The sequence below is a fragment of the Gopherus flavomarginatus genome, chromosome 24, assembly GCF_025201925.1.
Source record: "Gopherus flavomarginatus isolate rGopFla2 chromosome 24, rGopFla2.mat.asm, whole genome shotgun sequence".
Classification (NCBI taxonomy): domain Eukaryota; kingdom Metazoa; phylum Chordata; order Testudines; family Testudinidae; genus Gopherus; species Gopherus flavomarginatus.
Window position 1 is genome coordinate 13,617,999 of NC_066640.1, and position 13,139 is coordinate 13,631,137.

The 13,139-nt window shown below is 57.0% G+C and overlaps 2 protein-coding genes across 3 annotated transcripts in view; one reads left to right on the forward strand and one right to left on the reverse strand.

Moving 5' to 3' along the window:
• The window catches only part of DDA1 (DET1 and DDB1 associated 1), a 50,044-nt gene extending 43,216 nt beyond the window's left edge, over nt 1–6,828 (forward strand). The window contains exon 6 of the mRNA XM_050934111.1: nt 6,752–6,828. Within this exon, the coding sequence (XP_050790068.1) occupies nt 6,752–6,813 (62 nt within the window). The 3' untranslated portion in view covers nt 6,814–6,828. The remainder of the gene's footprint in view (nt 1–6,751) is intronic.
• The window catches only part of ANO8 (anoctamin 8), a 33,286-nt gene extending 21,249 nt beyond the window's left edge, over nt 1–12,037 (reverse strand). Inside the window, exon 1 of one of the 2 annotated variants that reach the window (XM_050934044.1) lies at nt 11,935–12,037. Coding sequence is in view for 1 of the 2 variants with exons in the window: in XM_050934045.1 (XP_050790002.1) it covers nt 8,377–8,473 (97 nt within the window). In the remaining variant the exon portion in view is untranslated. Of the gene's footprint in view, nt 1–8,376; nt 8,474–11,934 lie in introns of those variants that run through there. The other variant, XM_050934045.1, reaches the window with a different exon arrangement.
• Between the last annotated feature and the right edge of the window lie 1,102 nt (nt 12,038–13,139).

Consider the following 13,139-nt stretch of genomic DNA (forward strand, 5'->3'; position numbering starts at 1 on the left):
GGCAGGAGACTGGATGCGGGGCTGGTGGCTGGCTTGTGCGGTGGAGCTGGGAGCCTGGGCGGGGCAGGCTGGCATGCGCTGTGACTGCAAACCCTACTCTGGGCCAATGCCACAGCTCCTAATGCAGCTTCCCCGGCTTGCGGGGTACATTCCAGGCCAGGCGCCACACCTGGGCATAGACACCTTCCCAAAGTCCCCTGCCTGCCCTGGCTATGAGACTGCCCTTCTCCCCACCAGGCACTGCTGGCTGCCCACTGTGGGCACAGAACAAAGCAGGGCTCTCTGAGCGCCTGCAGCCGAGCTCCAGGATGGTGAGCACAAGCCCAGCATTGTGGATGCCCAGGGTTCCTGGGCACAGCTGCAGCAGGAGGGGAGGGGGAGGGCAGGAAGCTGTGCGGAGGGTGGCTGGGAGGTTTCCTGCTCCTGGCCTCCTTAAGATGGGGAGTTCTCCGGGGCTGTAGATTACCCCAGCCCTTAGCGCTGCCCCCTGCACTGCACAGACAGAAGGGGCAAGGCTCCCCCAGGCCCATCACCTGCTCCTGCCACCCCACCTCGCACCCACCTACCCTTCTGCCCCTCTCCCATCCCTCCACTGTTGCTCTTGCTTTAACTCTGCACGTGCCAGTGGCAATCCCTCTGAGCGTCCCACGGAGCCAGCCAGATGCTGTCCGGCCCAGGGAGCCAGGGGTTAATCTCAGGCTTTGCAGCAGGTGTCTGCGAGTCTGTTCCAATGACCTTTCCCTCCCCACCCTCCATTTCATTTCAAGTCCTTAAAGCTCCAGCTTTGAAGTGAAACAAACCAAACAACCCCAGCAAACCCGAGGTGGTGGTTTATGAAGAACCTTAGCTCTTTGCTCTCCCTTTAATCAGCGACGGCCCTCGGCATGAGGCACGCAGCAATAACCGCCCTGAAGCATGCCAGTGCCCTGCGCCCGCTCTCCCTGCGGCTTGGTCCCTCTCTAGGATCTCCAATACCAGCAGCATCTTGCTTTTCATTTTTCCTAGAAATGCTGGAGATGGATGGTGAATAAGATCTGACTTCCCACTGGATCATTTCATCCCTAAGGGAGACGTTCACCCCCGGGGCTGGCAGCACAAGCCCTAAATGCCACTTGAGCTCTGGATGAAGTTGACAAAGTCTGTGTATGGGACACTCTAAAGTGCCACTTAAGCCCAGAGTTTAAGTGGGCCTGGAGCGGTGTGTAACCTTGTACTGACCCTCACCCTCTCCGTGCCTGGCAGGGATCATTTCCTGTTGTCACTAAAATGCAGCCACCTCTGGGGTGGAACATGTGGCAGCTCTTTAACAGCTGCAGAGCAATGCTACTCAACAGTTTGGGACAGCGAATGAAGGTAAAGCCTGCAACAGGTTTGATAACTGGACAAATGGTGCATTTTACAGACAGGAGACTCCATGATTGTCTGTAAACTTTTGCACCCTATAACAATACAGTAGATTAATAAGATTAGCTGAGTAATATACTGCATGTTAATATATAGTTCCAGACAAGGGTGCGGCTTCTGGAAAACAAGGGAGACAAGCCGGAACTCAAGCTGGGTGGAAGCCTGTTTGTACGCTTTTGTAAACTAAAGATGCAAACAACAGCTGTGTAACACCTGTGATTCCATGTCGCATGACAGGCTCTGAGTGCTTCATTGAGCTCATCATGGAAATCAGGGTAGTTTGAAAGGACAGAGAGATGCTCGACACAAGACCCTCCTGTTCTAGAGAGGGCAGGAGCAGGAATGGCAGTGGAGACAGTGTTGCCTAGTGGACAGAACACTGGACCGACCTAAGGGCATCGGCTCAAGCCAGTGGCAGGCCTAGGAATTGATGGGTGACAGTGGGAAATCATGTCCCCTTCCTGTGCCTCGGTTTCCCCATCTGCAAAATGGGGATAAATGATACTCCTTTTTAAAGCGCTTTGAGATGAAAAGTACAAGGATTCTTCTTAATTCCTTGATCAGTTTTTCTTGTTGTAACAAACTGCAGACCAGCTCCTCCATGGCTGTCAGCGGGCGCAGCAATGCGGCTCCAACAGACTTACTCCCAGCTGAGGATCCGGCCGCACCACAGGAAACTTCACAAAGAGCATTGTTTGAAGTGGAGTCTTTGGATCTCGAGCCAAGAGGCCATCTGAATGGGGGATGTGGGCTCGTGTCGGCAGCTCTGCCTGACAGATCCTCTGATCAGACCTGACTCGGGAGCGATGTCTGGAGGAACTGCGTGATAGTGAAAAAACAACCCAGAGAATTCCTCTGGTACCGACATCCAGAAGAGACTGCAGAGAATGGGGTGCAGCACCAGCACCCGATTGTAGATGGCTGCACCCCACCCCCCATCTTGCCTTGTTCATGCAAATACCTCGTTTATGGAACAGCAGAGCAGCATAAGAAACTGCCACATCAGAACAGCACATATTGCATTCTGAAGAGCCCAGCGTTCTGGCTCTGACGCTGGTCAGTACTGGCTGGTGCACGCCATGCATCCAGTTGCCAGATATTGCAGAAGACACTTCGTTCTGGCCACAGCCAGCAATCCGTTTATGCCCTGGAGCATGAGGGCTGAGAGCCCTTGCGCTGCGGTTAGCCACGGCCACGCTAAGCAGAATAAAATCCTTGGTCTTTGGTGCTGAGGGATCCTGCATGCGACAAAGTGATCTGCAGGGCCGAAATGCAGCCACCTCTGGGGTGGGATGTGGCAGCTGAGCAGGAAGCGAGGAAGAATCCTGCATCCAGCAGTGCTCGGGATTGGCTGGCAGTGGAGCCCGGTACTGGAATTCTGCCTGGTGAGCTGCCAGGGACCCCGTCGGTGCACAGACATGGTAGCAGGGTTATAATGAAACTGTGGGCTCCCTTGTATGTCAGTGACTCACATGTCGGCCTGTCTGGTGTCCACATCATTGCAGCCGTCTGGTTCGTTAAGGCACATGATCGATGCGCAGTAACGAGGCTGCTCGTCACTTTCCCCATGTCTGGCTTTCTCTTGCCCCATCCCCAGCTCCCCTGAGCAGAAGCAGCAGCTGCAGGTCCCGCAGCTCTCTCCGACCTGGCAGCCTGCACGCTGACCCTTCCTCCAGCGCTCTTGGCCTGGGCACCGCAGCCCTCTCTCCGGTGGGAGGGGGAAGCCACGTGACTGCAGAGCCCTCTGAAGGCGGGAGTTAGCGGCCCCAGCTCGGGCTGCGCATGACAGAGCTGGGTCTGAGGGATGGATCCGGTCTTTGGCTCCCAGGCCCTGCACTGGGTCATCGTCCTCATAGGAGTCACAGTGACTGATGGGAGATGCTGGGGCACTGGCAATGCCAGGCTGAACAGGCCACGGTGACTGAAGCTGTTCCCCCTGCGGGGGATCCTTGGGAGCCCGTTGGTGGGGCGCTGGACAGGGAGCATGTCTGTACCGCACCTGACACAGGAACAGAGGCCTCTCATCTCCAGGGGGCCGATCCACCAGCGCCAAGCTCCAGTGCAGTAAAGGGAGCGACTGTCCCTGCCCTGGACCCTGCCCAACAAACGCCGTTCTGCTCTGTTCCTCCCCGCAGCAGATGTGGCTCCTGCAGAGCCTGGCCTGGCCTCTGAACCCAGCCCCCAGTTGGTCTCCTGCTAATCCACCAGACTTTCCGCTTCACGCCCCATTGCTGGAGTCTGACTGCCCCCAGCTCTGGGAAACAGCTCCCAGCCCGACTCCCTCGAATTCACGACTCTGCACGGGGCTGAGGACCCAGCTGGGCTCCCGAGGAGAGGGTAGCAGCACACCCTGCCTGGGAGAGCAGGACCCCTTCCTTTCCAGCCACCAGAAAAGCTGCTTATGCTGGCAGCAGCCCAGCTCCGGAGCAGCTCGTGCCTCTGAGATTGGAGTGATCACAGCCTGTGGTGATGGTGACGCTGGGCCACAGACACAGAGAGCTCGGGGACCACCGGGTCAGATGCCTGAAGGGAAGTAGGGACCAAGCAGCCCTAAGAGTCCAGGTTCTGGAATAACCACCCAGGAGTGTTCGGAAGCAAAGGGCTCCCTGCTGGAACTCACTGATGATAACCGACTGACCATGAACTCTGATCTTTGTGCTCTGAAAGCTCCTACCCCTCTAGCCAAAGGAAACTCACCACTGGCAATTAGCTACATAGGGCCTATGACATATTGATGAACAGTTTAGTTCCATCCAATAGAGGGCAGCGGTGTGCACACACCTCCCATTCAGCTTGCTGACTACACTCATCACTCAGCCTGAAGGATACACGGAGCCTTATAAAGAGTCACTACCCAGTAATTTAGGACAGGAAGTGAAGGCGGCTCCTGCATGCAGTCAGCACCACCTTGGGGATTTGGGTGGAAGGATGGAATTAGCCTATGATGGAACTGGCCCCCTCCTACTGCCAGCGAGTGGGGTAGTACCAGCAGCAGCACCCTCGACAGCATCAGCTCAGTATCAGAGCGCACCTGCTGAGGCAGCAATGCAGCCCCAGGAGTCTCCTACTCCAGCGCTGACCCAGCGCAGCGGGAGCTCTGAACCCCTGCCCAAGAGCCTCCCTCTGCCCCGACAAGGCAAGGAGCTGCTAAGGCAGTGCCAGCATAGTGGGGTGTTCACATGGGCATGGCTTTAAAGCGAGCTGAGCCCAGCCACGGGATAGAATTCATGAATAAGCTACACCCAGAGCGGTGGCTCGGGCAGCTGGGAATCCTCCTCCCCCATGTTCCCAGCCACATGGAAGAGGTTTGCTTGGCAGAGAGGCTTCAGCCACAGGGGGCTTTCCCAGCATTTCCACACTAGCCATTTACTGATTTATCAGCCCAGAGCCAAGTCCCAGCAGTGCCACCCCAGAGAAGAAAGCAGCTTAGATAAAAGAACTTCTGATGGTTAAAGAAACAGCCCCACATCTCCGGCTCCGTGTCCCCACCCTGCTTTGTCTCCCTGCCGGGTTCTCTCTGTTTCTAACTGCCTCATTTCTGGTGTCTTGGCTTCTCTTCCAAATGCAGCCCTCTCCCATCTCTGCAGGGAGGCAACTCGCTTCTCAGCTTCGCCCGGATCCCAAGTACATTTGTTTTCTTGAGCTTCTTTCAGATCTTTATTGTTAACGAGATCCTGTTCATCACATCTAGGAAGGGAGAAATAAACTCCTGCCCGCGGCAAACCTGAGAGAGAATAAAGTCATGCCCAAGGGCTCTTCCTTCACAGGCAAGCACCAGCAGCCGGGGCATTGCTAGTGATGGATGCTGCCAGTTGTCTGGCTGATGACGCTCTGCCTTGACTGTACATAGCACCATCCATGTGAGTGGCTTTGAATGGTAGGGGATTCTCACCCCTGTTTTGCGGATGGGAAATCTGAGGCGGGAGCAGGACAGGGACTCCCCCAGAATCGCATACTGAGCAAGCGGCAGGGTTGGAAACTGCACCCAGAAGTCCAGAGTCTCACTCCCCACCACTGCTGAAATCACTAGACAACATTCCTCCCTATCGTCAGGAAGAGAACCCAGGAGTCCTGACTCCAAGCCCCTGTGCTGTGAGCACACTCAAAGCCCAATGGAACCCCGATCTCCTGCCAGACCTGGGGCCAGAAGCTGGGGTTCCCCTGCCCAAGGGGTAGATGGGGCTAGAGCTGCCTGCCCTTTCAGTCTCACTGCTGGAGGAGGTTTGGCCCAAGCCCGCATGGCAGAGTCTGTGCTGGGCCCCACTGCTGCAGAGATCCAAGCCACGCACACATGCTGCTTATGCCTAAGGCCAGCACGGGTCCAGGGTAGCCGGGTTCCAAAGGACCTCTGCACTGCAGGAGCAGGGAGATGGCTCAGCCGGGCCCACAAAACGAAACCCCCAGAGCCCAAGCTGCGATTCCAAGGAGCAGATTCCTCGCACCAGGCGGGATGAGCTCATCCTCCTGCTGATCATGAATTATTAAAGCCTCGCTCCAAGAGTTGTGATTACAGGCTGCGAAACAAAGGGCTTCGAGCGGGCAGGCAGGCAGCACTGCTCTGGGAAGGCAGGGGTGTGTGCTACTCGTCCAGATGCACACGCCACCCACACGCATGCACACTCACACATACCGGCATGCTGACACACGCGTTCACAGATAGGCACCTGCCAGCATTCAGACCCCCTGCATCCGCCAGCACACACACTAGTGTAAGCCAGTGCACACAGATACACATGCTAAGTGTGCATGTGAACGTACATGCCCAGATGTGAACACGCTTCCCAGGCCGGTGTGGAATGGGAGCATGTGTGTGATGGGTCGGTGAGAGGGCCCAGGACTAGCACTGCTGCTGTCTGTGATTCAGACTTTCTGCTTTGGCCGCACAGGCTGGGCAGAGCTCCACTCTCTGGCAGTGAATGAACAAAACCTCCACCACCACCCCTGCAAGGCAGAGCCCCCTGCAACCACCCAGCTGGGGAGGGGCCCAGGGCCTTACATTTCCCCCCATGCCAGCACCATCTCTTCTTCTGGAGGTTGGGCCCTGCTCCCTCCCTGGTACAATGGGACATCCAAAGCCAGCCCCCTCCCAGGTTCATTTCCAGCTCCCACTGCGGGAGACGGGAACTGAGTGCAGGAAAGTCCTGCCAGAGCCCAGCTGCCCTCAGTGCTGAGTCTGCAGCTGCATCATGCCTGGCCCGGTCCCTTCTGCGATCAGGGGCAGCTACCCTGGCTCTACGCAGGAGCCTGTGCTCCAGTCTCTAGCTCCCAGGAAGCCCCACTGCTCCATCACAAAAGCCTCTTGAATAGCGTGACTTTCTGGGTAATGTAATTGTTTCTCCCATGGCAGGATCATGTGCCAGCCAGCGAGGTCTGCAGCACTCCTGTTCCAGGCCTTGGAGAGATCCTTGATGCAGGGGACCAAGCAGGGAATAATAATCCAGAGCCCATCTCTGGCGCTTCTCAACCAAGGATCTCAAAGCACTTTATGAACCTGAATGCAGCAAACCTGACGACTGCCACCCGACCCCTGGCAGGTAGGTAAATATTATCCTCACTCTATTCATGGCACAGGGGGCGTGAAGTGATTTTGTCCAAGGTCACGGAACAAGCAAGTGGCTGAGGCAGGAAAAGAACCCAGGAGTCCTGACTGCCAGCCCCCAGCTCTAACCATGCTCCATCCCAGAGACTAGAACAGAATCCAGACGTCTCAACTTTCACGGCTCCCTGCTCTAACCACTCGACAACATTCCCTTCCCTGAGCCGGGGCACAGAACCCAGGAGTCCTGGTTCAGTCCCCCTGTGAGAACAGACACAATGGCAACGCTGACAGCTCCCTGCAGAACCCATGAGACAAGGCCAAATTCTAGTGTCAGTTCCACCACCGCAATTCAGGAGTCATTCCCCTGGTGCCAGTGAAGTGACTCCAGATTGCTCTCCTTGTGTAAATGGGAGCAAAACCTGGCCTTCTAGAAATAACCGGTCGCACTCAGCGCTGGCATGACCCCCTTGGAATCAATGGATTCTTTTGGGCTTGAAACCTCCCATTCACGCCAGGGGCTGGCTCGGGGCTTTAACGCCCGTTCTTTGGTTCTGCTGCATCTCCCTTTCCCATTCATACCAGCCCGGCACCAAGCTCCCGTGCAGCTAACCTTGGACTCGCCACACTAAGGTCACGGAAGCCGCAGAGCGCTTTGGTACCAATTCACCACCAGCCCTGGCCTCCCAGGGAAGCCGGAGGCAGCTCTCTGACACACAGCGCTGCTGTTTACTAGGCTCTAATCGCCAATTACGCTGCCACAGATGCCCAGTTCCTAGGAGGACATAAATTAGGTCACTCTTCATGCGCCCGCATCTGTCTGGGAATTTCAGTTGCAGGGTTTTCCCCTTATCGCAGATCCCTGCGGCTGCCTGGGCCTTTGGGGAGTCTCCCCCTCTTCTCCCCACACTGAGCCCTCTGATCTGAGCAGAACCACAACGCCCCGACGGGCCCTGACTGCAACAGGGGCCCAGCACTGAGGAAGTCAGGGGGAGGCCACATGGTCCAGGGCGTTTTAGGACCAAACCCCCTCCCCCATCCTACTGCCTTGAAGGAGCATTCCTGCCCCCGCCCCCCAGCCTAGCTCTCCCCACCTGCTGGCTTCACTGACAGCAGCTGGGTGGCATCTGCACGGAGCGCTCCCCCCCCCCGCACACAGTCAGTGGGGTATGGCCCAAAGCAAAGGCAGAACCGACCCCCCCGCCCCGCTTGCCTTGGCCGTCTCCCCCCCGGGGCTGCTGGGCAGGCAGGGAACCCGCAAAGGAGCTTTCGAGTTACAAGGAACACGAGCCCCCCCCCGCGCTGCTCCAGCCCCCGGGAGGCGCAGCCGGGCCCCGGCAGGGGCTGCTCTCGCTGGGGGGGTCTGTCCAAGCCCGGGCCAGCGGGATTTTACCGCAGCGCTGCAGGGCCCCCCCGGGCCGCGCGCACCAGCCTACCCAAGACCCCGGCCGGTGCCGGCTCCGCGTCCCCCGGGGCTCGCCTCTGCCGCTCGCCCTCCTGCGAGCCCGGGGCTGGCGCGCCCGTCTCGGGCATCCTGGCGAGGCGCGGCCCGAGGGCTCAGCGGGGCTGCGGCGGGGGGCGCGCGGGGGGCCGCGCCATGGGGCTCCGCTGCGGCTCCCCGCTGGTCCTGGCGCGCCCGGCCGCGGCTCCCCGAGCCGGGGAGGGGACAAAGGAGGCGCGGCGAGGCTGGGCGAGCGGCTGGGTGAATAGTCTGGTTGGCCGCCGCCGCCCCAGCGCAATCCGGAACCCGGGAGGGGGAGGATGGGCGGAGGTGGGGGAGGGGTAGCTGTGGGGGTGGGATTGTAGCTATGGGAGTAGGAGGGGGGGTAGCTATGGGGGTGGAGGAGGGATGGAGGGAGGTGGGGGAGGGGTAGCTCTGGGGGAGGGATGGAGGTAGGTGTGGGGGTAGCTATGGGGGTGGGAGTGTAGCTATGGGGGTAGGAGGGGGGGTAGCTATGGGGGTGGAGGGGGGATGGAAGGAGGTGGGGGAGGGGTAGCTCTGGGGGAGGGATGGAGGTAAGTGTGGGGGTAGCTATGGGGGTGGGAGTGTAGCTATGGGAGTAGGAGGGGGGTAGCTATGGGGTGGAGGAGGGATGGAGGGAGGTGCGGGAGGGGTAGCTCTGGGGGAGGGATGGAGGTAGGTGTGGGGGTAACTATGGGGGTGGGAATGTAGCTATGGGGGTAGGTCGGGGAAGGATAGCTCTGGGGGAGGGATGGAGGTAAGTGTGGGGGTAGCTATGGTGGTGGGAGTGTAGCTATGGGGGTAGGTGGGGGGTTAGCTATGGGGGTGGAGGAGGGATGGAGGGAGGTGGGGGAGGGGTAGCTCTGGGGGAGGGATGGAGGTAGGTGTGGGGGTAACTATGGGGGTGGGAATGTAGCTATGGGGGTAGGTCGGGGAGGGATAGTTCTGGGGGAGGGGTGGAGGTAAGTGTGGGGGTAGCTATGGGGGTGGGAGTGTAGCTATGGGGGTAGGTGGGGGTTAACTATGGGGGTGGAGGAGGGATGGAGGGAGGTGGGGAAGGGGTAGCTCTGGGGGAGGGATGGAGATAGGTGTGGGGGTAGCTATGGGGGTGGGAGTGTAGCTATGGGGGTAGGTCGGGGAGGGATTGCTCTGGGGGAGGGATGGAGGTAGGAGGGGAGGATGGATATGGGGAAGGATGGATGGATGAACAGAGCCATAGGTATGGGGGGATGGATGGATGAAGGGGTAGGTATGGGTTCAGGTGGCGGGAAGGGGAGGTATGGGGTAGGTGGAAGGAGGGGTAGTTATGGGGTTAGATGGAGGGAGGGGTGGATATGGGGGTGGATGGATGCATGAACAGAGCTGTAGGTATGGGGGGATGGATGGATGAAGAGGAAGGTATGGGAAAATTATTTTCCCAGTATCACACACAGCAAAGCACTGGCAGAGATGGAAGTTGAACCTGGGAGTCCGGATCTCAAGTCCGCCTCTCTAAGCATCAGATAATAATCCCCCTTTTTTGCCCAGTGTCAGAGGCAGAAAGTCAGGGGCAGAGCAGAGAGAAGGCCCCAGGAGTCCTCGCTCCTAGCCCACCCTTCTCTAGTCCCTGGACTCCACTATCCTCCCAAATCTGGGGACAGGACCCAGAAGCCCTGAATCCCAGTCCCCCTGCTCTAGCCACCAGGCAATGCACTTTCCTTTCCCCCCCTCCCAGTTTTACGGCTTGGTATTCCTGGCTTGACTCGATATTGCTTTCAGCCCTAGAGGTCATGCTGTTATTTCTAGAGCAGAGCTAGTGTGGAAATACATGCAGGTAACCTGACCTGGGCTACAGAATCTTTAATGATCCATTTATAAATCTTCTCTGATCCCCTGGTGTAGCATGTCTCAGCACCTCTCTGTCCTGCTACAGCTCCTTGGGGAGATTCTGGGGGCACATGCTGTGTAACTCCTTTCGAAGCCATCAGTAACTACAGTGCTAAATCTCACACCCTTACTACCATCTCTTGCTTTAATGCAGCCCCCTGTGCATGGGCCATAGGACATAGGTAAATATTACACCACGCTGTACTTGCCAGCGGAGAGGGTTGCGCTTTCCAATGCAGGCGCCTGGTTGTGATATGCCGTTACAGGCCTGGGTGTTCATGCTCCATGATATGTGAGAATGTGGCTGTCGCAACTGGTATGAAATGCAAATCTTGCCCAATTTCCTCAGTGCTTTAAGCAGAACCATTGGCAGCTATTCTAGCACAGTCCTTTTGGAGCCAGATCTGTCCAAGACAATGCACGGCTCCACCGAGGGGATTCTTTTTTCCTTATGCGCCTATACATATATAGGTGGGGTTGGGTCTTTGAAAGATGGGGCCATTGGGAATGGGGTACGGGGTCCTTCGCCTCTCTAGAGAGTACAGCCCCAAGTCAGGGGTCCGGGCTGACCCCGAGAGTGTGCGCATGGGAATGGGATATGGAGTCTTTCACCAGTAGAGGGTGCCAGTTCTAATCCCACCCCAAATTGGGGGGACTGGCTGGCTCAGGGGGATCAGAGAATGGGTATAGGGTCTTTCCCTTCTAGGGCACCAGTTCAGTCCAGTCTGTCTAATCCAGGGGTCGGGAACCTTTCAGAAGTGGGGTGCTGGGTCTTCATTTTTTCACTCTAATTTAAGGTTTTGTGTGCCAGTAATAAATGTTAACTTTTTAGAAGGTCTCTTTCTATAAATCTATAATATATAACTGAACTATTGTTGTATGGAAAGTAAATAAGGTTTTTAAAATATTTAAGAAGCTTCATTTAAAATTAAATTAAAATGCAGAGCCGCCCTGCACCCGTGGCCAGGACCCCAGCACTGTGAGTGCCACTGAAAATCAGATTGCATGCTGTCTTTGGCACACGTGCCATAGCTTGCCTACTCCTGGTCTAATCTGTCTCAATCCCCAGCTCTTGACCAATCTGGGTGTTGGCAGCTGAGTGTGGACAGGCGTGGTTAGACAGCTCAAGAAGGTGTTAATCAAAGACCAAAATCTCTCTGCTTTCTGCCATAACAAACATTGACAATCGCCCCACAAACCAAGCAGTGACAGAACCGCCCCCGCGGCAGCCCAGGAGTCCTGCGCTTTTACAATGAGGCATGTGTACTTATCCCCATCAGGGCTCCAGCAGGGCATCCAGTGTTAGGAAATGCCCCTGTAAGCTGTGACCTGGGCTTCCTTTTCCCTCAACCCTGGGGCCAACCTTTCCCAGAACTTCCTGACTTATTCAGACCGGTTATGGGAGGGACTGGTGTCAGAAAAGGTTTCCAGGGAACTGCAATGTGTGTGTGTGATGTTATTTAGAACAGCTATATTAGCAGATAAGCTTCTCTTTTGATGTTAGGATCGGGCGGGGGGGGGGGACATCTACAATGCTCATCTGGGCCAGGGCCTTCTCTGGCTGGGGACTGACGAGACAAAGGCCAATTTAATAGATCCCTTGGGAGGTAGGAAAATGCTATTAGTGACCTTATAGCAAGGGGGGAAACTGAGGCACAACACTCACCTGCAGGTACAACTAGAGGCAGAAATTGAACCCGGGCGTCCTGGCTCTCAGTCTTCTGTTCTAACCACTAGATCCACCCCCTAGCTCCACAGCGCTGCCTTGAGCTCCCTCTCTGTGCTGGGCGAAGGGTTCCCGCAGCTCCTACCTCCTAGGGCTGGAGGGGGGCAGCCCCCAGCCTGGCTGGTCCAGCTCCTCCACCTCCTGCCAGCCACCCTGGAGATAAATTCTATGGTTCACACATGCAGCTCGCTGCGGGAGGCCTCCTTTTCCAAGTAGGTTTACGAGTAGCCTTTGAGAGGCGACACCAGAGCCCGCAGCCGGCCAGGGCGTTGTGTAGCAGTGAGCGGAGAGCACAGGGTGCACTGGGCTGGTGTGGATCCCCATTTTATTGGTGCCTGTGTGATAGCCAAGAGTCAGCACTTTACAGCCGGGCTGATGGGGGCTGCTCTGGATAATAGCAGAGGAATCCCCGAAGATCCCAGCTCATGTACATCCCCAGCCCTGGCTGTGCAGGGGCAGAAAACTCTGTATAAATGACCCTTTCTCTGTCTCCTCTGCTTCCTCTCCAGGTACTTCACAATCCGGAACGGCTCTGTCCTCAGAGAACCTCCGAGGGATGGAGGCGCAGGGTGGATAAAGGCCTGGTCTGTACTAACAAGTCCCACCCCTGAGAGCCATAGCAGTGCCCAGGAACAGATAGATGGGCCCCCTCCTCCAGCAGCACTGCCTGCGGCAGTATCCTTCCCTGCCCGGCACCATCACTCTAACTGTCACCATTTGGAGGGGAGGCCGGGGGAGTGGGGCGCAGGACTGGAGAGCATGCCAACCCTGTTCTCACCCCCCCAGCAGAGGCTTCTGTGTTCCGCAGGGCAGGGCTTGGCCCTTTGCTCCGGAAGTTGCAGCCTGATGTGTGCAGTTGCAGTCCCACTCAGGTCTGGCACCAAACCTGACCTGTGCTGTGACCCCAGGTGCTAGGTTGCAATGCCTAGTGCAGGGTGCCAGGCCAAGTGGCGGGACACTGGAGCCAGTGCTCTGGGGCAAGTCACGAATGCAGAAACAAGTCACAGGCAAACAGGAAAAGCACATACTCCGGGACTTTTTTTTGCATCATAACAGATCTGCAGCCTTAATAAAACCTTGGAGCCTTCCAGGGCTCTCTAAGTTGCATGGGACCCTGAGCACCTAAACTGGCTGCACCAGCTGTT